At 40.0% G+C, this 24,018-nt stretch overlaps 3 protein-coding genes across 5 annotated transcripts in view; 2 read left to right on the forward strand and 1 right to left on the reverse strand.

Moving 5' to 3' along the window:
- LOC102197749 (putative protein TPRXL) overlaps positions 1-5,892 on the forward strand; it is a 14,088-nt gene extending 8,196 nt beyond the window's left edge. Inside the window, exons 3-5 of the mRNA XM_005732191.1 lie at positions 1,544-1,969; positions 3,096-3,250; positions 4,265-5,892. Of these exons, the coding sequence (XP_005732248.1) occupies positions 1,544-1,969; positions 3,096-3,250; positions 4,265-4,306 (623 nt within the window). The 3' untranslated portion in view covers positions 4,307-5,892. The remainder of the gene's footprint in view (positions 1-1,543; positions 1,970-3,095; positions 3,251-4,264) is intronic.
- A 96-nt stretch (positions 5,893-5,988) lies between these two features.
- Positions 5,989-17,513, reverse strand: LOC102208328 (protein Hook homolog 1). 2 transcript variants are annotated; one of them, XM_005732425.2, is made up of 12 exons: positions 17,438-17,513; positions 15,804-15,881; positions 15,288-15,330; positions 14,963-15,123; positions 14,771-14,852; positions 12,106-12,289; positions 11,883-11,956; positions 11,657-11,733; positions 11,464-11,564; positions 11,277-11,368; positions 11,051-11,191; positions 5,989-8,061 (listed from the first exon to the last, which is right to left on the reverse strand). In XM_005732425.2, the coding sequence occupies exons 2-12, from the start codon at positions 15,867-15,869 to the stop codon at positions 7,889-7,891; spliced, it is 1,194 nt and encodes a 397-aa protein (XP_005732482.1). In that variant the 5' UTR covers positions 15,870-15,881; positions 17,438-17,513; the 3' UTR covers positions 5,989-7,888. The 2 variants fall into 2 exon arrangements, with proteins under 2 accessions (XP_005732482.1, XP_013766120.1); XM_013910666.1 differs by having other exon boundaries at positions 17,419-17,477.
- Positions 17,514-17,685: 172 nt separating this feature from the next.
- On the forward strand, positions 17,686-22,634 carry mmachc (metabolism of cobalamin associated C). 2 transcript variants are annotated; one of them, XM_005732192.2, is made up of 5 exons: positions 17,686-17,848; positions 18,183-18,380; positions 21,141-21,293; positions 21,388-21,564; positions 21,857-22,634. In XM_005732192.2, the coding sequence occupies exons 1-5, from the start codon at positions 17,759-17,761 to the stop codon at positions 22,037-22,039; spliced, it is 801 nt and encodes a 266-aa protein (XP_005732249.1). In that variant the 5' UTR covers positions 17,686-17,758; the 3' UTR covers positions 22,040-22,634. The 2 variants fall into 2 exon arrangements, with proteins under 2 accessions (XP_005732249.1, XP_005732250.1); XM_005732193.2 differs by having other exon boundaries at positions 17,686-17,788.
- Positions 22,635-24,018: the final 1,384 nt, after the last annotated feature.

Raw genomic sequence — 24,018 nt, forward strand, 5'->3', positions numbered from 1 at the left:
TCGACTATTAAATTAGTCGTCGACGATTTTAATAGTCGACATAATCGTGACTAGTCGACTAATCGTGGCAGCCCTACTTAAAATCCACACTTTTTAAGTAATCATAAGGTTTCTCCATGAAGCTTTTGGGTGCCAGTTTTAGTTATTATAGACCCAGAAGTATGAAGTCTTCTGTCTTTAAATATCACTTTTACCGAGCACTTTTAGCTTTAAAAAAGCAGCATACAGAAAAGGAAAATACATTTTCCTTTTGCATGTGTATATTTAGTTATATTTTAAGAAAAAAATATTCTATTGGAAATAACTTTGAAAGGTGATAAGGCAAATTAATTCACTGATATTTAGCATGTATAATAGATAACATTTGCTTCATATAATAGAAAGCAAGTCTTGTTTAGAGTGATTTATGGTAAACGTTAAATTAAAAATGCTTTCAGCACAGAAGTACAGCCGAGGCTGATGAGAACCGCATTACATTAGCAGATATGTGATGATGGCACCACATAAAAGTTAAACGATCATCAGAGTAATTATATTTTATCCTGTACAAAATTTAATTCCACAGTTCTCAAGAGATTTCACCAGCCACGATCATTTCATTTCATCAGCCTCAAGCGGTCACTAAAGTTTTCAGGAGACAGCTTCTGAAAAAACCATGAATACCTGAACGGATTTCATGGCAGTCTATCGAAAAGGTGTCAGAGTAGCTGAAAGTCAATTGAACCATCTGTTTTCAGAAGAAATGACCTTAATCCTGGTCCTCTAATCTTTTTTTCTTCGAAAGAAAATACAGTAAAAAAAAAAACCATTTTTAAAAAATACAATTTTACAGTAATGTGAAACAAATTCATTTATCTCCAGTGTTTTGCTTACATTCAAATATCATTCAGTCTTGTTAAGATATTAGATCTGCTTCTTTAACAGAAGTAGATCTAATTTTCTGATTGAAACCATATGCTTCACCATTATGGATTACAGTAAGAGGATTTATCTGCATATCTCTGTCTCCACCCTTAAGCCCTTGGATGATGTTTATCCTCAGGTTTATATGGATTTTATATGAATAAATTTTATTTGTGTAAAAGGTATTATAGGCATATGTTGTTATATACTGTAAGGCTCTTATTGGCAAGCTGTTGTTTTGCACACTGGTTCTAGAGACTGGTTTAGTTCTTTGGCTATCACTGCAAGCCTTTTAAGTCCATACTGAGCTTGGAAAAACTGATCTTATCTTCTATGTTTAGACCACCTGGAACTCTTCACCGTTTCTCGTAAAAATAAATAAAACCACTTCCTGTGTGAATTGATAGTAATAGTTACTGTTTATATTATTTTCTGTAATTTTAAATAATCAATATTATTATAAATAAAGGCTAGATTCACTGCTTTTTTTAATTTTACAAAGTAAAATAGGTCAAATTAAATTGGGTGTGCTGGCAGAAATGTAAACACAGGAAACTAAAGGCATGACTTGATTTTTTTACCTGATAGTACTACATCATTTTGACAATAACATTGTCTCTCTCTCTCTCTCTTTCCTTAGTAACCGACAACGCCATTAAGACCACATTAGCAAAAAATGAAAACATCACAAATACGACACTTTCCCCTTCTCAGAGCAGCCCCACCACAGCTGCTCCCATTAATATCGGCACCACACACGTACTGCACACTTCTGCAGGTGCACCGGTCACCCCGACTCCCTCATTAAATCAAAACGCATCACACCATGAGACCAAAGCACCCCCTGCTACTTCTGCCCCAGCATCGGAACCAACAAAGCCTGAATCTATCACTAACGCCACCACCACCAAGTCCAACACAAATTCCAGCACCGCCTCCGTCCAAAAGGCCTCCACTTCCCAGCCAACGTCAAACACTTCACAGTCCAACAGACAGTCCACCCAGCCGAGCATCCAGACCAGCTCCCACACCAACAACCCATCAGAGCTCAACGTGAACGGGGACGGTAAGTGCTTAATACCTCCTGTGCTGGTATATGAATTTGTTCTTGACTGTTCACTTCCAGGATATTGACAGAGCCAGAAGTGAATTGGCTTAACAACAAAGGAGATGCTGTTCTTTGTTTCCAGCACAAGCCAGTCTTTGGCTGTACACACAGAGACACAAACACACACCACGCAACCCCCCCGTTTACATCTTCTACAAGCACTGTCACCACCAAGCACTCCACAATCATGGGTTTGTTTGAGAAAGGGACAGAGGCAGTCATGGGACTCTAGCCTCAAGATTTCTGTTTTTCTCCTTTTTGTCTGTCTCCGTCGCTCTATTTACTAAATGATTTATATATGAACAGTTGCTCTCTCTGGGTCCATACAGTCCACACAGGGTTTAGAAACCATTCATTTGAACACGTTGAAAGTACTTTTACCAGACTATAGGTGCAAAGAAATGAATAACTGATTAACTCATCTCAGCTGTCAAGGCTGCTTGACTGCAGTTTAAGTGTAAAATTCTCTCTGCTTGTCTCACTCTGTGTGGTTTTATTAGGTGCTTGGCACATTGCCTCTTTCCATAAGCCAGAGGAGCAGCAAGCATTCGTGACTCTGTGGTTGTTGTTACTTTTGACCAAAGGCTATTAAAAAAAACAGCTAAGCTTACAAAACAGTCTTCCATAGCAACATTCATATACAGAGATGCCAGAAACGCAGATCTGAAATCCTCCTGCCCAGAAATACTTAGCGGAAAGAAACAACCAAGAAAACGTCAGGCTAGTCTTTGAAATTAAACAATAACCTGGGAGAAAATGGAAACATACTTCATGTGCTGTATACACTGCTCTAGTTAAGTTTGAAAAGGTCTTAAAATGATACCTTAATAATAAAATGACTTGCTGATTTTACTTGTTCACCTTAAGTATCGTTCTGGCAAGTTTAAACATCCTGTTTGACACTTCTGTCCTGAGCTTGATGATGAACACTCAGCAGGCTCATGGAGTGTCTATATATAGTTCTAACCAGAACTTCAAAGTCAAATCCTCCCTAAACGCTGCATTGCCAGCATGTTTACTCAGCATACAGTGTGGTAATAGAAAAATGGCCCCAGCTGATGTGTCTCTGGTGTTTCTTGTCTAGGGACGGCCCAGAACTCTCCTGGATTAGACCCCCTCCTGGCTGGTCTGGTATCAGCCTTCATCGTTGCTGCTGTCATCATCACTCTGCTCCTCTTCCTCAAACTGCGCCGAAGAGGCAACGGGCCGGAGTTCCGCAGGCTGCAGGACCTACCTATGGTGAGCTCACCCATCATATCCAAGCAACACTGGAAAATATTCAGCCTGTCAGATGTTGTTAAGCACAGATGTGTTATGCACTCTTAGTTACAGTTTTCATTTGGCCTGACTGGAGATGTACTTCTGCTGCTGCTCTTCCTAATATAGTTAAAACTCACAGCGTTTCCTCAGGCTTCTAATATAGGCCTGGGAGTTTGAGGGTTATTTCTAGGCCTTTACGTCTTTGAAACCACACGTTGTGCCTTGAATCTCATGTAGCCACTCTTTGAGTTTGGTGGTTACAGCCCCTAATGCTGCTATTACTACTGGGACCATTTTGGACTTTACCCTCCACAGGGCTTTTCCATTTTCCATTCTTCTCATGCTCATTCTTTCCGATGTTGCTGCTGCGATTACTGGCATCTTTTGTTCCTTGCTAACTACCACTATATCTGGCTGGTTAGCCAGTATCAGCTTGTCTGTCTAGAACTTGAAGTCTTACAGAACATTTGCTCTCCTGCTCTCAACCGCTTTGGGATGTGCCTCATTGGACATTCTGGGCACAGATGTTCCTGTGCACAATCCCAGACACTTGGCAGTGTCTCTCAGTGTGAGCTGCAATGGCGTGCATCTTCCACCCTTCTACAATATTCGGCCTCTTGGGCTTCTTTGCACAGTCTTCACCTTTGTTCCTCCTGTCTCTGTTGCCCCTGATACTTTTAGCCTGCCATGATTTAAGCCTATGTGCATGTATACAGCCCCAGCCCACCCGAGGGCTTAGGTCTCCTCCTTCTGCTGCCCATAACACCCTTTTAGCAGTTTATCTTGCATCTTCCTGAAGGATTCATGAATGCTTTAGTGGCTTCCAAAGTCCAATAGTCCCTCAGACAGGAGTGTTAATAATATGAGCCAATAATAAAGCTATTAAAATGTTATAATTTGCTGCCTTAAAATCAAGGGATTCCTGAAGGCAAAAGTGTGAGTATGACTGTGTAAACATAGGTGTAAGCATTTACATCGTTCTTTTTCTTATAGGATGATATGGAGGACACACCTTTGTCCATGTACAGCTACTGATGAAGGCACAATAGGATGTTTGATGTCCAAATACCCTCGCAGATTCCAGAATCAGGCCACTGTGGTTGGTGAAGTTGGTCTCTCTTCCTTAATCTGCACCAAACAGAAAGAATCCTGGGTAGGTGTAAGCACATTTCTGGATTGCTTTAAGTTACCCAGATCATTGGCAAAAGGATCCGATTGAAACTGCAATGGACAATGAAGAAAATATCCATGATGTTGCCTTTTGGATTTTTTTCCTAAATTTGTCTGTTATCACAAGTGTTCCCAATTTTTCATCCATCCATTCATTCATTTGTTCATTACTGTAAACTTTACATTATTCAGCCCATCTAAGGTTGCTGGGGTTGTGTAATATATTTGATTTCTCTAGAATTGAAAATAGGTTGTTTCAAAGCAGAAGATCATCTGACATGGCCATCGACTGAGCCTCTCCTACTGTGGCTCACTGGTTTAATGTTGCTTTACCAGTTAAAGTCTGGCAGAAATAAAGGCCAGCAAGCTAAAGAGAAGAAATAAACAACACAAACCACCTGATTATATTGTTAACAAGGTTGCACTTTACTTTTTTGAGGAGTGGAGATTAAAAAACATAAGTAGAAGAATTTTCTGTGTATTAAAGATAAGGTTTTTGTGTACATAGGCAGCATAGCTGGGTGAACGTTTGTGTGTGCAAGTGTGTTAAAGAGGCATGGGAGGTTTTATTTAACTTCTTTTTTTTGTTACCTTAATGGTTTTGCTGGCTTTTTTGCCTGATTTTGATATGTGCAGTGTTTTAAGTCCAGGAGAGAGTGCCTTACACAGTACACGAACAGCTTTTAATGTATATTGTTTTCATATTCCACAAAAACTAATTTCCAGATTAAGTAGGCATTCCCAGTAACCATTTAAACACACGCTCTGAGGGCCAAGTGGCTGCTAGGAGTCGTCTGTGTTTGAAGATAAGCCTCAGGCATGTTCACCGTAAGGCACTCTTTCATACAATGACAGACTGATGTGCGTTAGTGGCCTTTCCACACAATGTTTTTCATTTTCCTGTGTATTGTAAATACTACTGATCTGCATCAAGCAAAAGAATACGGATATAAAACACGTGGGGGAAAAAATATAATGGGTGGAAATGTGACAAACAGGACAACTGAATCGCCCACAATGACACAAAACACATTTTAACTACTCTTTATTTAGAAAAAAACAAAAACAAACATTGTCCACTGATACAAGTTAAATTCTGGTTTAAATCATGCTGATAAGTTTGAGCTACAGCTGTGTTTGTAGTTTAGTATTTGTGCCACCGAAAAGGAAAATGAAAGAAAATTTGTGTCAGGCCATAAAAGATTCAGTGGTCTTTGGCATAAATTCTACACTTTTAATTCTCATCAATCCTCAAACTCATTCCTTTATTTGGTGAGAGTAATGGTTATGCTATAACCATTTAAAAAGATCTAATGTATAAGTCAGTCATCATTTTTAAGTCCTGTATTGTCGGTTTCTGTAAAAACGAATGCCGAATGCTTTTCCTGAGGCTTTGCTGCCAGATGTGAATTATTGGATTGTTGGTGATTTATGATTAAAGATATTTTGAAACCATCCCCTGCATTTCCCTAATTAGCATTTTTGGCTGTGTTGATCCAACTTTTCACTTCAGCACCAAAGAAATCACAATGGAAAACGAGTCTCCTTTTAAAACAGACTTTTATTTTTGGAGACAAAACGTAAAACATTTCTTTTACACATCTTGAATAAACGAATCAGTCCTCTGCTTTACTGCAGCTTAACCACACAATACTTGGCAAACACCATAAAATGGCAGTAAAAGGGTCGGATTCATCAGCCATTATGTGGACACAATAACAAATAGATGAGTCTTTTCTTCATTAAATGGCTTACACAACAAAATTAACAGCTATACAAAGAGTGTTACAGTGGATTGTGAAAAATACGCTATGCTCTGGTTTTTTAGAAGGTATTGTATTGCTCACTACAGACTACTAAGACAATCTGTCTTGTTAGTGAGGTGGACAATGTGTATTTGGTCAATACTGCTGAATGCATGCACCCCACTGAACACCTAACCTGGCTGTCAGCTGCCTGCAGCTCTGCACTGTGGTCTGGGATCCTTGATGGGGGGTGTCTGGAAGCTGAAATATTTAACAGCTTGACACGTAGCCTGGCGCAGTGTGATTCATGTCAGACACTGTAGCAATAAAGGGACCTTCAACTGCCTTGCTGAGTTGTGGGTATATGGAGATCGAAGTGGAGACTGACTGGCACCGGTGCCTTGATAATGGTAATGGCTTTTGATTCCTATTTATTTTATCTCACTTCACTCCTACCTCACTTCAGTTACATTACCAGGAACCAAAATCCCATCCCTCATCAGATTCCTTCTGGACTGAAGAGTGCATTATGCAAGACGAAAAATCCATTAAAAATCCATTACAGTTTCACAGAGAAGACTTACAGTTACTTTTAATACAGAGTCATGACATTCACCAGAACTTTAAACGCAAGAGCCGTCTATAAAATGATCCAAGTCCCAGTTATAAAATACCAACTTACCGGTAACTCAATCTGAGTATATCACGGTGCTCTAAGCTTGCAAACCAGTGGTTCAAATCCAAGTGATTAGTTATGTCTCATTATGCATCCCACTGTCGCTAAGGGCAAAGATGCGAGTCCAGCCCAAACCTTAACCACATCAAAGTTTCACCTAACCCCAACAATCTGTAATCATAACAAACCTAAACATAACTATTTTTAATTTTGTCATGCCTAAAGCCAAACTTTGTGGTTTAGCAGACCAATTGCAGCAGTTCTATCCTTAACTCCAGTAGGACCCATAATTTTCTGCCAGTAGCGCGCAACATGCGGGCAGAGGGTGTGGCAACAATTAAAACGTATTCTTTTAGTGCCTCACACTGCAAAAATAACACACCTTACAAAAGTGCTTCTATACTGACACAAAGCTCCACAATAATGGGAGAAAAAAAGGTTTTATATCAAAGGTCATACAAAGAACTATTTAAACAACTGTCGCCTCAAGTGGTTCCCAGCATCCTATCAGTCTGTGCATATGGGAACAGAAGATTTTACAATCCTAAACTGTACCTGATAACACTAAATAGACTGAGTGGAGAAAAAAAATGCTTCGATGATGAGTACTTTAAACAAACAAACGAGAAGGAGCGTGGGCGATTCAAACGAGACCAGTTTAAAAAAAGAAAAAAGAAATTTAAAATAGCCTCACACTTAGTGATCTGTCCTCAGTCCAACACTTCTGGCACTCTCACAAAAACTGTTAAACTGCATTCAAATAAAGCTCCCCCCAGAAAAAAAACCAAATCATATCCAAGCAGCTCTGTAACAGCAATAGGTAAAATGATCTAATTACTCGCTTTCCTTTATGTACAGTCAATACTCATTCTTGAATTTATCAAGTTTTATCTCACATTTTATGCACAACATTTAATTTCTCATCACGCTCGGCAATGACGAAGCAACAACGCTGTCTGCTGTCTTTTTCTTGCTGAATGCTTCCTCAGCCTTTACCTTTTCCAAAAAACTCACAACACATAAAGGTCAAAGCTCATCAAGACTTAGGTCAGATCCCAAATCTGCATTCACATCATCTTCAAGATCATCATCACCATCATTATCATCGTTGTCATCACCATCCACATCTGATCCAGGACCAGCAAAGTCACTCCGCCTCGACTGAATACTCAGACGTGCTCTGGGCTTCTGATGAAGAGCTGGCAGACATAAGGAGCAAAGAAGAGCGGTTAATTTTGTGTACGCGAGTACCGCATTGCTGTGGTACCATCTGGGATTGGGTTGGAAAAGATTCAAATGTTTTCCCTTAACAACTATGCACTGGCACGAGTGCGTGTGCAAGTGTGTGCAGATACAATTGTCAAATTATCCTGGCTTCGTGGTCCCAAATCACTCTGGGAAACATTTAGAGCAGTGATGGTAATCTCTTCCGGGAACGTCAACCCTCTGTTACAGTAAGTCTCAGGGCGAGATCACACAGGCACACAGAGTACTAAATTTCCCAGAGAAATGACCGGCTTTGCAGAGACCGTTGGAGAGGAAATGAGAGCTTTAGTGTTTTTTCTCCAGACGGAAGAACACAGAAGGACACCAGCCTCCTGACAGTGACATGCTACACTCACTATCACCAGCAAATTATACAATCCTGTATAAGAAGGAGTGAGAACTGAGAGCTGTGTCGTTGATGCTTACCTCCACAATTTCAAGTTTTTTGTTTGGTCATGTAATTTTTTAAAACTACTGTTTTTTTGTGTGCAACTCTTCACTGGTCATGGTTCATGTAAGATGAAGTTACAAAAGGATATGGTTAGCTTAGCATAAAGACTGTTAATGAGGTGACCACAAGCGTTGTTGTATCCCAATAACACATTTTTCCTTTAACATTAACATGCTTACAGTTAATCCCTACAAAATCATCTACCAATATCAACTACCTGTAGTTTTACAATACATCAAACTAGATTGTAAAATAACAATGAAATATCATCTTCAAGATCTTGGCAGAACTCATCTCTAGCAAATCCTCTGAGAGTAGAAGAGCAAGGACATTCTCCAGGACTGTAGTGGTATTAAGGTTTTCTTTTAACTCTTGGAAAGAAACCTAAAAGCATATTTTATTTCCTGACATGTCAATCTATTACTTTAAAGACAGAAATTAGAGGTAAATTTTATAACTAGTTAGGTTAACTGGCAACAGGTCAGTAATATTAGGGGCAATCGTGGCTCAAGAGTTGGGAGTTCGCCTTGTAATCGGAAGGTTGCCGGTTCGAGCCCTCGGTCGTTGTGTCCTTGGGCAAGACACTTCACCCGTTGCCTACTGGTGGTGGTCAGAGGGCCCGGTGGCGCCAGTGTCCGGCAGCCTCGCCTCTGTCAGTGCGACCCAGGGTGGCTGTGGCTACAATGTAGCTTGCCATCACCAGTGTGTGAATGGGTGGATGACTGGTTGTGTAAAGCGCTTTGGGGTCCTTAGGGACTAGAAAAGTGCTATACAAATACAGGCCATTTACCATTATCATATAAAAGAGCATCTTAGATGGTCAGTTTCTCAGGAGTAAAGATCGACAAAAAAAACTGTCTACAAATTATGAAACAATTTAATATTCCTCAATGTAAAATATCAAGGACTGCCTCATCTACAGTACACAATATTATCAACAGAATCTGGAGAAATCTTTGTGCGCATGGAAAAAGGCAGAAAATCAATATTGAAAGTCCATGATCTATGGGCTCTCAGCTGGCACGGAATTAAAATGGGCCATGATTCTGTCATGAACATGATCTAGGAACATCTACCTTATTCTCTGGGCCAAAGCTCATGGAAAATGGATGGAGGCAAAATGGAAAATTATTCTATTGCCACATAAATCCAAATTTGAAATTCTTTTGGGAAAGGACGGATGCCAGGACCATCTCGCTTGTTATCAGCGCTCATGTTGCATCTCTGACTGGTGCATTACAGTCTATGCCACTGGCACTATGCAACATCAATACTCAAAGGTATATACAGGTTTGGAGCATCATGAAATGAAAAATACAACAAAGAAGAGCCCGGACTATTATCAGACAAGAACGAGGCAACATTCCTCTCCTCAGTTCCCAGATGTTTATGGACTGTTGGTAAAAGCAGAGGAGAAATGATGCCATCAAATTCAAAAGGACCCTTTTTTTTCCCTCTTAAAATGCTACATTTTCTCAGTTTAACCATTTGATGTTTTCCAAGTTTTACTGTGAATAACACATGGGTTTATGAGATTTGCAAATCATTGCATTCAGTTTTTCCCCCACATTTTCACACAGTGTCCCAATTTTTTTGGAATTGGGGTTATTTATTGCTGCCTATTAAAATGTATTTACGAAGTCTTTCAGGTATAGGCTATATTTATGTTATATCCCTTATCGCTTCAGAGCAGACATACACACCACAGCAACAAAGCAATATTTGCCATATATACAAAAAATTAAGCAAATATATAGTTCAACCATATTTGTGAAGTTTTGTGTGTGTCTGCGTGTGTGTGTGTGTTGGGGGGGGGGGCTTCTCTTTGGGGAAAATACACCATATATAAATGTATTTGTGAATTAGAAACAGAATTGCTGACAAAAACTGCATTATGCATGCTACATAAAAAAATACTGGTGTTTAGGCCAGTGTGGTGGGCAACTCACAAAGATGTGCATTGTCAGTGATTATCTGTTGATACTGTGTGCAGTTCAGACTTGTATTGACAATTATACCAAAACAAGGTCCAAACCAGTAAGACTGCAGCTCTGACTTCAACAGATCACATGATTTAGGTATACTGTCAGATCAATGGAACGGAGTCATGTCTGAACAGGGCTTATTTCACTGTAAGCTAAATTGGCAAAGACTGTAGTGTACTCTCTGCACTGAGTCACACCTACTGGGTTGAATAAGACTGACGGTTGAGCCAGATGTGTGGGAGTTGAGCCAGATGTGTAGGAGAGTGGCGGGAGAGGGAATGACTAGTCTCATCTTGTTAAAACCGCCATCAGGTCGTGCACATCTGCTTTCCTTTTCTGCTTTTCCAACGTTTTATGTTGATGTGACAGGTGGTTTAACTGTCAGAACATGTCTTTGTGCTGTATTTGCACCAAAGGTTGATTTGCAAGAATACTATCGTGCACACATGTGGTATTGCTGTGACTTTAGGTGCACTAGGCCCTTACCAGGGTCTTCCAGCCACGAGAGATCATCTGAGCTGATCTCCGCCAGGCTCGGGGTCAGGCTAAGGTCTTCTGAGTCAGAGTCCGCCTCTTCAACTTTAACCACTCTCTTATGGCTGTGAGAGAGTGGGAGTGGTGATGCCCCTAGATCAAACAGCAAAAAAAACCCAAACATGGTTTATTATGCTGTGCATCTGTGTTCAACAGAAACAGAAAGGATGGCACTTACTTGATGTGTGGGCTGAAGGCAGAAGTGATGTTGGTTCACATCCTCGGAAAACGAGACTTCTGACCTCATCCTTCAGTTCTGACACAGTTGATCTGGTGTAAGTGATTTATAGTAACATATGTAGTACAAGACAAGAAAAAAAAAAACCAACTAGATACACACAGACTATACATGGTTACACATATACCTGATCTGGCGAACCTCTTGCTGTGTGTGAGAATACTGTAAGACTGTCTTTGTCAGATCAGTGTTGTGAATTCTGTAGCTGTCTGTCAGCTCCTCCAGAGTCTGAATAAATCACACAGAGAAAGATTAAGCATCTGAAAGAATCAAAACCACAAACCAACAAGAAAACACTGGCTGTGAGTTACAATGTGTACCTTGCAGCTGTGTTCGTATAGTCTCCTGGTCTCCCTGGCCTGTGCCTGCTGGAGAAACATGTCCTCCTCCTGCCTCCCTGTCAAGGGTAAAAGAAAGAGCAGATGTTCCAAGCAAGATGGTTCTTGCTTTTCCTTTGTAGACCAACAGTGGAAAAGGACATGTGCAGTCTCGCTGAATGAATGCAAGGAATCTGTGTGTGTGTGTGTGTGTGTGAGAGAGACTCACTTAGCCGTGTTTTTAGTTGGTCCAATTCTCTGCGCAGCTGTTCCAGCTCCTCTCGGCGGAGCTTTGAGCTAAAACTGGGAAAAAGAGAAAGTAAATGACACTCACACAACTCTGTAATAGCCATCTCTTATTAAGAGATGTAAACATTTTAATGTCAATTTAGGGTTGGACCTATCATCATTTCAGTCTCCAGTCACCTCCCCCAGCTCCACCCCTAATGCACCTCTCCTCCAGGTTGCCTAGCGACGTGGCTCGGGTGATGTGTCCCCTTAGACTGTTCAGTTCACGTCCAACTTCCCTTCTCCACTGCTCCATCCTTCTCTCTGCTCCTGGGCTTTGTCCTCTCCTCCATTCCTCCCTTTGTCTATCCCTCTCTCTCAACTCCTCACGCAGCCTGTGAACCTCGTCTGGAAAAGATAGATAGATATCTAGGACCAGCTGATTTTTTTTTCTACTTTACAGCTCCTTCCATTACCCTTGCAGACAAACCAGAATAATTCATCAATATCTTTAATTATGAATGAATCCATTCTGCCTGAAAACACTTAGCAGTTTTCCCAGGCTGTAGAGAGAAAGGGTGGATAGTGAGTAGAGAAAATAGAGGCGGGCCAATAACAAATAAAGTTTGCTAGGACTCATCTCTTTCAAGTGGTGCTGTAAGTGCTGATGGCTCACAAAATTGAGACCATATTTTCCTGTAAATCCACTTGCTTCCTGTAGCTGCAAGTGTTTAGCTATTGTCTAACTTTTTCTGCATCTCTCCTGAGACAGCTAAGTTAGAGTAGAGTGGAAGTGGGTCAAACTGTATTTAATGTAAACTAAAACTTTAAGCACCTCCAAGTTTTTTAGGAAAAGCATATTATGCTTTTCCTAATTTCTGTCAGTTATATAATGTTACAGAAGCTGATCATCATATTAAATGTGGTCAAAATGTCAAATAATGTCACTATGTCTACAAAGTAATCTGTGTGAGTCACAATCTTAGACTTCAGCTACACCGTCTGAGTGTTGTTGTTTTTTCCAATATGTACATATAGAGAATGTAAAAGAGAACTGACTACATAAACCTGCAGGGATGTTGCTGTGCCAGTAAGAACTGTTTGCTGCAAATCATCTGCCAGCAGTATCAAGTGCCTACTAAACCACAAAAAGGAAGCACAACCTGACAGGCAGTTTTAACAGGTAAAGGGAGACAATAACAGGAAGCTGGAGGGGAAACTACCATGCAGCAACATCAAAGATATGTGTGGGAGAATGAACACCATGACTGGCTTCAAGAGGAAGAGTAGCCAGCCCCCAGGACATGGCATATGAGTTTAACCTGTTTTATAACTGGTTTGAACTTGGCACTCTGCCACTTCTGCCGGTCCAGCATCTCCAGCACCATCCTCACTAAGCACACTACAGCTGCAGCATCTTCTACACCAGCTTCTCCTCAGCTGTTCTTTACAGTGAATGAGCTGAAAGCAGAGCGGAGGAGGCTGCACTCTAGGAAAGCAGCTGGGGTAAGTCCCAGACTGCATCTCAGATGGCAGCGCCTCTGCACACTATCTTCAACCTTAGTTCAGAAGAGTTCCAACCGTGTGCCAGTGCTCAAGGCAGCTGACCGTGATCAACAACTACAGACCATTTACCCCCACTTCCCATATCATGAAGACAATGCAGAGGCTACTCTTTCCCTTTCTGACACCACAAGTCCAGCATGCACTGGAGCCTTTATAGTTTGGATAACAGGGTAACTCTAGACTTATTTCTTTTGGACAAGCCTGGTGGCAACTTGCGGTTTATCTTTTCTTATTTTTCTAGCGTGTTTAAAACTCTTCAACCTCAGATTTTGAGAAACAAGTTTGAGAAGGTGAGGTGGATTCTACCTTCACCTCGTGGATACATAACTAATTAATGAGCCAACCACAGTTTGTTAAACTGGATATATCCAGTGGATATATGAACATAAATGCCTTAGGGTAGGTAAAAACGGTAAAATTCAAGGATTGTTTGTACTGTGATCTGAAGCTCATCACATGTAATGTCTAAAATAGAGAAGAGCAACACAAAAACTATGTGGTAACAACTAATTTACATTAAAATGCTACATGCTTTAGGCGCATCGTTTGTGACCTGACACCTCAGTTTGGATGATGACTCTCAACACTTCTGAATCTCGTAACAGTTCATTTCTTGTAGAGATGGACCGATCCGATATTACGTATCGGTCCAATACTGACCTAAATTACTGGATCGGATATCGGAGAGAAATAAAAAATGTAATCCGATCCATTAAATATCAAAACTCACCTCACAAAACTTGCGACATGGCGTAACTCTGCTCATAACTGTCGGCGGTCTGGTTTGGAGCCTCGCTACCAAACCGGCATTTCAGAGAGAAGTAAAGCAAGTGTGTAAGTTCATCTCTGAATGTTTGTAAAGCATTCCAGCGTTAAGCTTAACAACCGATATATGGAGCGACTGCCTCTTCTCTCTCCCTCCCTCTCCTGCTGCTACTTCAATCGTGAAACTGATTAATGATCAGCTGATTGGCTTTTCTGTCGGGAGTCCGTCTCTCTTGTTTGTTTATTGCCCACTTCGCACCAGAAAGAGGAAACCAGCTGCTGAACAACAGCACCACGTTTAAGCTTGATAATCTGTTGTTAGAATTTATTTAATATTACTTTCTACACCAGGATCCTTTTCTACGTAGCTGACGGCTGGTAACTGTGCAGGGGCAGATCTAGCAAAGTTTAGCCATATCGGTATCGGCCGATATCCAAATTTATGATATCGGTATCGGACATAAAAAAGTGGTATCGTGCCATCTCTAATTTCTTGTAGTTGACAAAGTGGAGTGAGATGTGTTTATGAGAAAAGTAATATGACACAGTAACGGTTACCTTGAAGCACCTGAATGTGACATTGCTGAGAGTGCTTCTCCCTTTCCAAATCATGGAGCCTCTGGGTGAGGGAATCAATCGCCTTTAAAAGATTTTGGGAAGAGAAAATGAGTCACTGCTCAAATCAAACAATCTGTTAAATACCATAAATATATTGCTATTTAGTTCTCAGCGTTAAACAAATAAACACACCTGGCTCTGTATCTGGAGCTGTGACTGGACAGAAGCCAAGTCTGCCCACTGCACACCAGGACTGAAAGTTGGGGAAGTCTGTCGGAGAAGTGGTGCTCGAGGAGGAAGAGCAGGGGGGTCTGAATCTGAATCACAACCTCTCTCGCGCACTGGAAACAAATCTGAAAAGGAAAAGTGGAAATCACTTAGATGGTTCAAACAACTGTTGCACCTACAGTATTTAGTTAACTCTGAAAGAAAGGAAGTCAACTTAGCATAAACAATGACAAGTTAAGGGTAATTTCCCCTTCTAGTCATATTGAGAAATTTAAAATGCTACACTCACCTTCGCCTCCTTTGAAGAATTTCCCCGTTGGCGTCAACCTCTCCTGTTAGAGACAGAAGTTTTGGTTTTGTTTTTGTTTTTTTACATTCAAAGGGTACTTCCCAAAGTCTTCTATCTACACTGTCTTAATTTAAATCACTTTAATAGAGCACTGCTGCCATCTACAGATCGCTATGGGAACTGATCACAAGGGATCAGAGAAGGTTCTCCTGTGGTCAATGCCAAAGCTTATCAAACAACAGGGTGCAGACAAGCATGTGAAATATATAAAATAAAATGACGTTTTTAACAAGTTTTGCAGATGCTACTGTGCTTTAATATGCACCTTTATTTATGTAAATATCAACATTGAGCCTTTTTTTTTATTTTTATTTTTTTATTGTCAGCGATTGATGAAGGTTGTGTGATGTGAACTTTGTTTTGGCTTCACAGAAGTACTGTTCAGAGTGATGTAGAAAAAAAACTTGCCTCAGTATGAATCAACACGTACAAATAGAAGTATTTAAATGTACTCACCCTCATCTTTGCAACACTGCCATCTGCTACAGACAGAATAGAGCTCAGCTGATTGTCCCAGTTCATGTCTCATTCGAACTAGAAAGAGAATTCAAAAAGGGAAGTTGTCAAATTCAAATATTTATTATTATTGTCGCTTAACTGATTACTGATCCACGAGGAGCATCATCTGACACGAAGCTTTCTGCCCTGACATAGGTTAAAGCTACATCAAAAACCACTAGACCACAATGACACAACCTTAGACACGTGTTATTCCTGGTAGGCGAGGTATCAGCTGAGTTAAGAGCTTACACTTTGAGGGAGATTAAATTACAGCAGCCCTGTGCATTTGCACGTTTTTAGTTACAGCGATCAGCTGCTTCACAGGAAAATGTAACATGGGATGTCACGATATGACAGCGTATTAGCTCATTTTCAGATTAAAAAGAGAGCAGGAGTTTTCCAAACAGGCCTGTTGGGAATGACTACAAACGTAAACACAACTGGTTCACATGCAGTTAAAATAAAAAGTCTTATTACCTGACTTAGCTGAAGTTTGTGCATTTTTCTAATATTTCTGGCTACTTTATAGATAAAAAAAAATTCTAAGGGGATGATCATCAACATCAAAAAGGCCAGATGAGTGGATTTGGGCATCTGACAAGGATGCCTCCTAACTGAGGTGTTAGGTCATGTTCACCAGGAGGAGGCCCCAGCACACAAACACTCTGGTGTCCCCCTTTACATGCCGGATGAGGTGGGCAGAGAGAGGGGTTTGGGCTTCTCTTCGAATCCTGTCAATGGGACTCAGACCCAGAAAAGTGGCAGAAAATGGATGGATGGAGAGACAAATAAAAAAATTAATTACATTTTCCTACGCTAATTATTGTTAATAATTCACGAGAAGGAAAATGGATATTCTCTCATGGTAAAGGAGTAGATATGAGAATATTTCCTCAATTCTCTGAGGTATAAGTCACTTTAATTTCTGGAAAAACACGAAAAACGTGCAATTATCTTTTTTTTGTTGTTGCTTTTCAGTCCAAGAATCACAAGTCCGACATATTCAATTAACCTTTATGCACCTGGGATCACATGTGATCAGGAGATGCCACAAATGTCCTTATGACAAAATGATGAATCCGGGATTCAATTTCAGGTATTTCATTACTGCTACAGTGCTAATTATAATTACAGGGGTTGCACACAGGTTAATCAACGTCGTTCCCCCTATATTATGTTTCGCCCACGCCACGGTTTGTAGGTCGATAAAGTAATGGGCCTGTTAAAGTGATCTGCAGGTCCGCTAGGAACTAGAGAGCATATCGCTGTCCGGCTGCTAGGAACAGAAGCTTGAAAGAGAAGCTCTGGGCAGAGCAAGCATTTCCTAACATAGACGAAATGCACAGCACACAAACATGTTGAGACACATCAACTGGTAAAGGCCAAGTTTTACAGTTAATACCGCTAACGTTAGACGTTAGCCGTGATTTGCGACATTTTTTTTCTCTCGGGTTTTTATTTGTGTAGCCAGGGAAAAAAAATTCGACTCTAAAACAGTAAATAGAGTTAACTTTATTGTTTCTAATGCTGTCTCTGAAACATTATTAAGAAAATAAGCATAGTATCCTACCGCTAATTGAGATACTCACAGAAAACCTTCCGACTCCACTTTTAAATCCAGGAGCCCATAACAATAACGTGATTGCGTATGACGTAAGGCACATGCCTTCTGGGTTTTGTAGTCAAAAGGTCCGTAATTATTTTTAGCCTCAAAATTACAGAGATATCCTCGATGTACACTCGCTTAGTGAAATACACTGCATTCTAAACGTATTCTAGTTAGCAAAAAACAAACAAACAAACAAAAAACAGTTCAAATATACCCCGAAGCTAAGATTTTTCATCGAGGACGTTGATTGGCCAAAGAACACCATGTCCCACAATGCAAAGCTCAATGTTGACATGCAACAATGGCGGCTTCCAATGTAAGCGTGGAAAATGTAAGACGACTGTTAAACGACAGTTTAACAAATCTGGGATTTGAAGTTTACCCGTTAAAGGTATAATGAATTGTATAGTTTTATATTGAAAAGTATGAAAAAAATCATTCTGATCGTAGAACTAGTTCTTTTATATTTCCCAGTTAAATATTTACGTTTAAATATTAATTGTTAAACATGCTACAACAAGTAAAAATAACGATAGATGGTTGAATACTGCATGTTTACTGACGCATTACTGGTTCTTGCATTTAAGGGAATGTGCGTGGATCATTTTTTTCTGTTCTTTTATCTCTTCCGCGGAATTGAAATTTTCAGCCAAATCAGATGATTTGTGATGCACTAACCTGCACATATTTGGTTCTTACTCCCTAACATGTCCCTCTGTTTGCAGATTGGCTGGTACAACTCTGTGCTACCTCCCACCCTGCACCTGTCGTATCCAGATGACACCCTGGCTGTGGTGGTGCTCAGCACTCCCGCCATGTTTGAAGATGCCTTTCTGCCTTTCCTCGAGCAGAGGTGCTACCAAGGGCTTAATGACCCCATAGACCAGTGTGTTAGACAATGCATCACCTCTGCTGTCTCTCAGGTGAGGATGGAGGAGTGGTGACCAGGGTTATTTTAGTTAAACTAATTAAAAAGTAAAACTAAATTTTGAAAATGTAGTAATAATGATAATAATAGTAGCAGTAATAATAATAACAAATATACAGGAAATATTTCTAGTTTTAGTCTTTTTTTTTTTTATTAATGAGAAGCCAACATGAGAAGCCACTGAGGTCTGTACTACAATGCAGGATCTTGGCTTATCCAGTTAATTTTAAGGTTAACTCTTACCAGGGTAAATGGTAACATATACCATAGGCCTAACTCCTTTGAAGCCGATTATGTTTCAAATTAGAGATCAACAGGGACAAAATTACCACCTACTGATCAATCAGTTGACTGGAAAATAGCACTTCTGGAATATCTCTCAGGCTGTTGGCGGGTCTGAAGCTTTTCAGTAGCGTCTACACTCATACCACTGATTTGTCTGCAGCTGCCAGCACACTTATCCATGTCTGTGATTTGTCAGATGCTGGCAGTACCACTCCTTTCATGTGAACATGCTCGTAGCTGGATTGATAAACCCTGAGTTAATTTTTGAGTTGATAAGCGGCTTCGTGCGACCGCTCAGTCTGATCGCCACTGTTAGGTTAAGTGGGTCCAGACAATGGAAAGATACCCTGGGTATGCTGAACTTTCTTTGTAGTGTAGAGCTCAGATGCACATGTGTATTGAAAACAGGACGTCTATGTTTGCGTAGTTGTATTCCAAAATCATACTGTTTTTAAATCTTTCTCCTTCCCTCTGAAAAATGCCACTTATTTCTGAATAAAGGAAAACCTAAAAGTAGCACTGAAACTGATCAAAAATTAAACTAAAACTAAAGCGAATACACTAAAAATGGTTAAAAATACTTGGCTATAATAATGGTGGTAGTGATTGCAAAAATCAGTTTCAGTGGTTCACTTCATTTAATTTCAATCTGCAGTTCATTCACTGTTAGTGACCTAATTATAATTCTTCTCAAATGCCTGCATTCTTTTGTCCGTAATCATTTTCACTATGACTGACTTTTTCCAGCATCCTAAGGCCTGTATTACAAAGTGAGTTCAACTTACAGTATACCTCAATGGGTATTTCCACTGGGAAAATACAAAGGCTTTAAATGCTATTGAAAAACTTTAGACCCTCCTATTCCCCATACACAGAAGTCTCAGGTGTCTTCCAAGTATTGTAATGCTATTTTCCTGAGATCTGATTAGTCAGAAGGCGGTGATTTTATACCTATTGATTTTGATTTTAATCTGGGGTTAACCCTAAAGTTACCTGGCTAGATGAAATCCTGCCTTGGAGTGCAGGTTTCTGCTAAAGGCCAGTCTTGTATAGCGCTGCTATTTTGAGACAGTATTCGAATTCTAGACACTTATTCAACCACATGTATTCCTTCTTTTTGACATTTTTTAGCTTGGCTAATATAATTAGCTTTTCTTTAATTATCAAAGAGCCTTTGCAGAAGTGCTGGCTACTGAAAATGGGGCTCTCCATGCAGTTATGTTATTTCCAATATTTCTAATTAACTTCACGTTGGATTAAATGAAAAAATAAAATACTCACATACTAAACGTCTAAGTCACTCCTTCATTTTTGTTGTTTCTCATTAAATTTTTCTATATGTTCAGTCTCAGTTAGTTTCCAGGCAGTCATTGAAGTCGCTTAGCTTAGACTGGCTGTACTTGACATGAGAAGTCGCGTGTTTGATGAGTCCCCTGGATTATTGAACAAGGCTGTGCAATCAGGGTAATACCTATAAATCTAAAGAGATGTCATCCACTAAGGATGTGCCTTGTGTCACCCTGTTTCTTATCAGATTCACTGAAATTTAATAGGTTATGGTGGAAGCTTGTTTCTGCCACTGCAAAAAGGCCACCCTTTTCCTGACCTGCAGATCCTTTTTTGCCATCTATAACTCACATTTTCTGTCATTATCACATTTTGAGTCAAGTATCTTGAAATGTCTCCTTACGAACTCACACCTCTGAGAGAGTAACTCAAACTTGAGAAAAATAACCCAAAATTTTCACATACTTCTGGTGACTTATGGATGAAAAAAAACACAACTTTTTTTTCAGTGCTGAATCAAGCTTCCATACTATGATCTGTCCCCGTGTTTACTAAAAACTGGTGTGACTTTTTTATGTTTTGTTTTGCACGACTGAACAACGCTGATTTATTAGACCACCTGTCATAAAAACAAGAAAACAAAATACTTTAGAAACCTCTCAAAAACTTGTTTAAATTAAAAATTGCATTGTTATTTATTGGACAAATAACAAACTCAAAGTCAGAAATGAATCATAACATTAATGGTAACATTCAGTGACCAAAACGTAATTTTTGATTTCATTCAAAATAACCATAATTTAGCATCTTATTCAAAAATGTATATTTTTAGTTATATTTTAGAATTGAAAATATAATTTTGATTAAGGCGCTTGTGCATACTGGTATATCAACTGTTATGGAAATATAAAAAATATTTTGTAATAACCAGTGCTGCTTATTTAGGGCACTTGTAACTTAAACCTTACATTGCGTGAGTGAGCTTACAGTTTGTGTGTGCATACAGTTTAAACACAGTGTAAAGGTTACTGGAAGCCTATAGCACATGAAACTTTATGGGAAAGCCTCTGACGGTCTCACAGCATCATCATGCTGGCTAACTCTATTTAGATTGCAACTATAATTATATTCATGAACTTTTTCTCACGTTTAAACATATTTCTTACTTGATCCTGCCCTGCAGTGTTTTCCAGGAGAGAAGGTGGATGTGAGGTACGACTATGAGCTACTGCCCAGCAGGAAGCCCAAGTTCTTGGCCCAGACTGCAGCTCACGTATCGGGAGCAGCTTTTTACTACCAAAAGGCTGATGTGACGGAGCAGCCCTGGGCTGAAAAAGTAATCACATTCTTGTTTGCTCCCTTGGCACATTTTTTAAAGGCAGTCTTTACCTTTCTTGTGTGCTGTGATCCTTTGATCCTTTTGCTTTCAGAAAATGTTTGGAGTGTGTGTGCATCCGCGGTTTGGGGGCTGGTTTGCCATCCGAGCTCTGTTGGTGTTTGGAGATGTCACGGTGGGCTCTGAGCTGGTGCAGCCTGTTCCTCCTGACTGTGTGCCATCCAGAGAGGGCAGGATAAAGCTGCTGGAGGCTTTTAACTTTCACTGGCAGGTAACATCTTTTAGTCATAAAACCTGCATCACACACAAACTGTAGATAGACACCAACAACTGTTTTGTGCTCTGTGATGGAGGTTTTGTTGTCTGCGCTGTAGGGGTGATGTGGAAAAGGACCCATGTTGTTGTCCTGTTTCCTATTTCATGACGATAAAAATTGACAAATTTGGCGAATTTCATATCATTGGTTAGTTTTTGAAGCTGCATTTTAGTTTTCCAATCTTTGGGAAGTTTCAGTATGTCAGATTAATGTATAACTGAATTTTCCCACCATTCTGCCTCATCAGGATTGGAGCTACCGAAACATTATCAGTCCAATCCAGACCTACTCTCAGAAACAGAGGGACTACTTCTCCACCCCTCCTGCCCAGCGTGTGGCTCTGCTCAGGGCTTGGGGCTATCTGCCAAGTGACAATAATCAACCTGAACCCACCTCGGACACACAGAGTCAAGAAATTGGACATGGGTGAATTGTGGAAGCACCGCCTGTCCTTTCTGAATTCAAACCTCTGCTGTATCTAGAACTTAAATGAAGTCTTGGTTGAACACCTTTTTAATCAAACAGCTTCTTATTGAGACCAAAGCTGGGATTTTAATGTAGGCTTGGCTTTTTGGTGAAAGCTGCTTTTTCAGGGTTGAAAATGTGTTTGATTCTTTGTTTTGTTTTTTCCTTAAAAGTTTAACACTACTGGAAATATCAGTAACATATCAGCTTCCTCTACGTCTTGTATTATTAGGTAATAGCTGATATTATTGAGTGGATGTTTGCTGAGTAGTATTCTGTTCAGGAAAGCAGAGTTTACAGTCTGATGTGCTTTTGCATAGTATTGCACTTTAGTTTTTGTTGTGTCCTATTGGGAAAATAGAGAATGTGTGTGTCCAAGTAGCAACAGGAAGGTTTTGCTTCACATTTTGAATGACTCAAGTTGAAAATTGAGTTAAGCCATGTGTCATCAGCATGTTTAATCTGCATGCAAGTGCCTTGATTAAAAAAAGAACACTATTGTTTTTCTGTATAATGTTTTTATTTGATTTAACAGTGAAGCAATAAAAGTTGAGACTAAATGGCAACATTACTTTAGTCTGTTTGTGAGCAGAATGACTCAAAAAATTATAGTGGCTTGAATATTACTTTTTTTTTTTTGTCCAGAGATGAGACTTAACCCAACAAACTGAGAAATATCTGAAGGATTCTTTAACAATGCTAATTCTTGTGTTATGTCTTTCTCTATGTTCTTTTCATGCTTGCGTGGATTCCCTGTGGATACTAAAGCCTCCTCTCACAGTCCAAAGAGATGCGTGGGGTTAGTGTAATGGAACTCTAAACTGGCCCTAGGTGTGAATGTGAGCGTGAATGGTTGTCTGTTTCTGTTTTAGCCCTGTGACAGACTGGTGATGTCAGCTGGGATCGTCACCAGCCTCACACGACCCTGAATTCTGAATTGCATAAGCAGAAGACAACGTATTGATGATATATATGACAATATATTCCTTCTGGATCCAAGAAGGATGTAAACCTGTATATATGCCATCCATGCATGCAGTCTTTGTGCAGGGCTTTGAGAAAAATATTGATCACATCTGTAATTTTTTCCAGAACAGTGTACTTGTTACAGGAGTTTTTCTTTAAGTTTATAGTTCAAACTGAATGAACCTACTTGCAGAAAATCGACGCTGAATATTGCAGCACAAAGTCAGAAATTATTATTTTGTTAAAACAAACAAACAAACAAAAAAGTCCATCCAGTTATCTGTCTCCAGTATTCATTCCCTCCATTGTTTTGTCCTTGTCTCTAGTTTACCTGACACTCAGCTGATGCATTATAGATGTGAGCAGCCTCTGCCCACCTGCCTGGTGACTGCCTGGTGACAGACTGACTACCTTTAACTGTGACTAACCTCGGTGACGTTGAGTGAGCACCCAGCATGCTACTGTGATCCCGAGAATTCTCACTTTGTCAGGTTGATCTGCTCCTGTCTGTTTATTTTTAAGAGAAATGAGTACAACAGGATCTAATGTGCACTGAGGGGTTAACTGCATCTGTACGGGTTCAGTCCAGGTCACGTTTACACTTACGCCTCTAGGTGTCGCTGTTGTCGCGAGGCTGAGGGTTTGCGCTGCTTTTTCTGAAGCATCTGCAAATGTTCAGCACTTCATAAAGTCAAGTACTGACTGCAGATAACCTACCTCAGATTATGAAGTATACATTTGCACACAGCTCAGTGAATCTCAGACAACTCTTTCACTCTTAGTTAAACGGCTGTCCTCTCTGCTATGTTTTACTTTCAATTTTGGTGACTTTTTTACTCCACTGAGCCATCTATTGCTTAATTTCCTCTTTAATGCTCAATCCAACACCCCATCCCTGACTCCTTTACTCTGCTTTGCTCTTATTGCCTCTCTCTCCTCACCCCTTTCTCCCGCCCGTGCTATTCTGTCTATCTGTGT

The sequence above is a fragment of the Pundamilia nyererei genome, unplaced genomic scaffold, assembly GCF_000239375.1.
Source record: "Pundamilia nyererei isolate P.nyererei 1_Seehausen unplaced genomic scaffold, PunNye1.0 scaffold00046, whole genome shotgun sequence".
Taxonomy (NCBI): domain Eukaryota; kingdom Metazoa; phylum Chordata; class Actinopteri; order Cichliformes; family Cichlidae; genus Pundamilia; species Pundamilia nyererei.

Coding starts and splice junctions, on each gene's coding strand:
- mmachc (XM_005732192.2), top strand. CDS start 17,759: ATGGCGGCTTCCAATGTAAGCGTGGAAAATGTAAGACGACTGTTAAAC. Junction 17,849..18,182: donor TTGAAGTTTACCCGTTAAAG/GTATAATGAATT, acceptor CTCTGTTTGCAG/ATTGGCTGGTACAACTCTGT. Junction 21,565..21,856: donor CTTTTAACTTTCACTGGCAG/GTAACATCTTTT, acceptor CTGCCTCATCAG/GATTGGAGCTACCGAAACAT.
- LOC102208328 (XM_005732425.2), bottom strand. CDS start 15,869: ATGAACTGGGACAATCAGCTGAGCTCTATTCTGTCTGTAGCAGATGGC. Junction 15,124..15,287: donor ATTCTTCAAAGGAGGCGAAG/GTGAGTGTAGCA, acceptor TTTCCTTTTCAG/ATTTGTTTCCAGTGCGCGAG. Junction 12,290..14,770: donor TCACATTCAGGTGCTTCAAG/GTAACCGTTACT, acceptor TATCTTTTCCAG/ACGAGGTTCACAGGCTGCGT.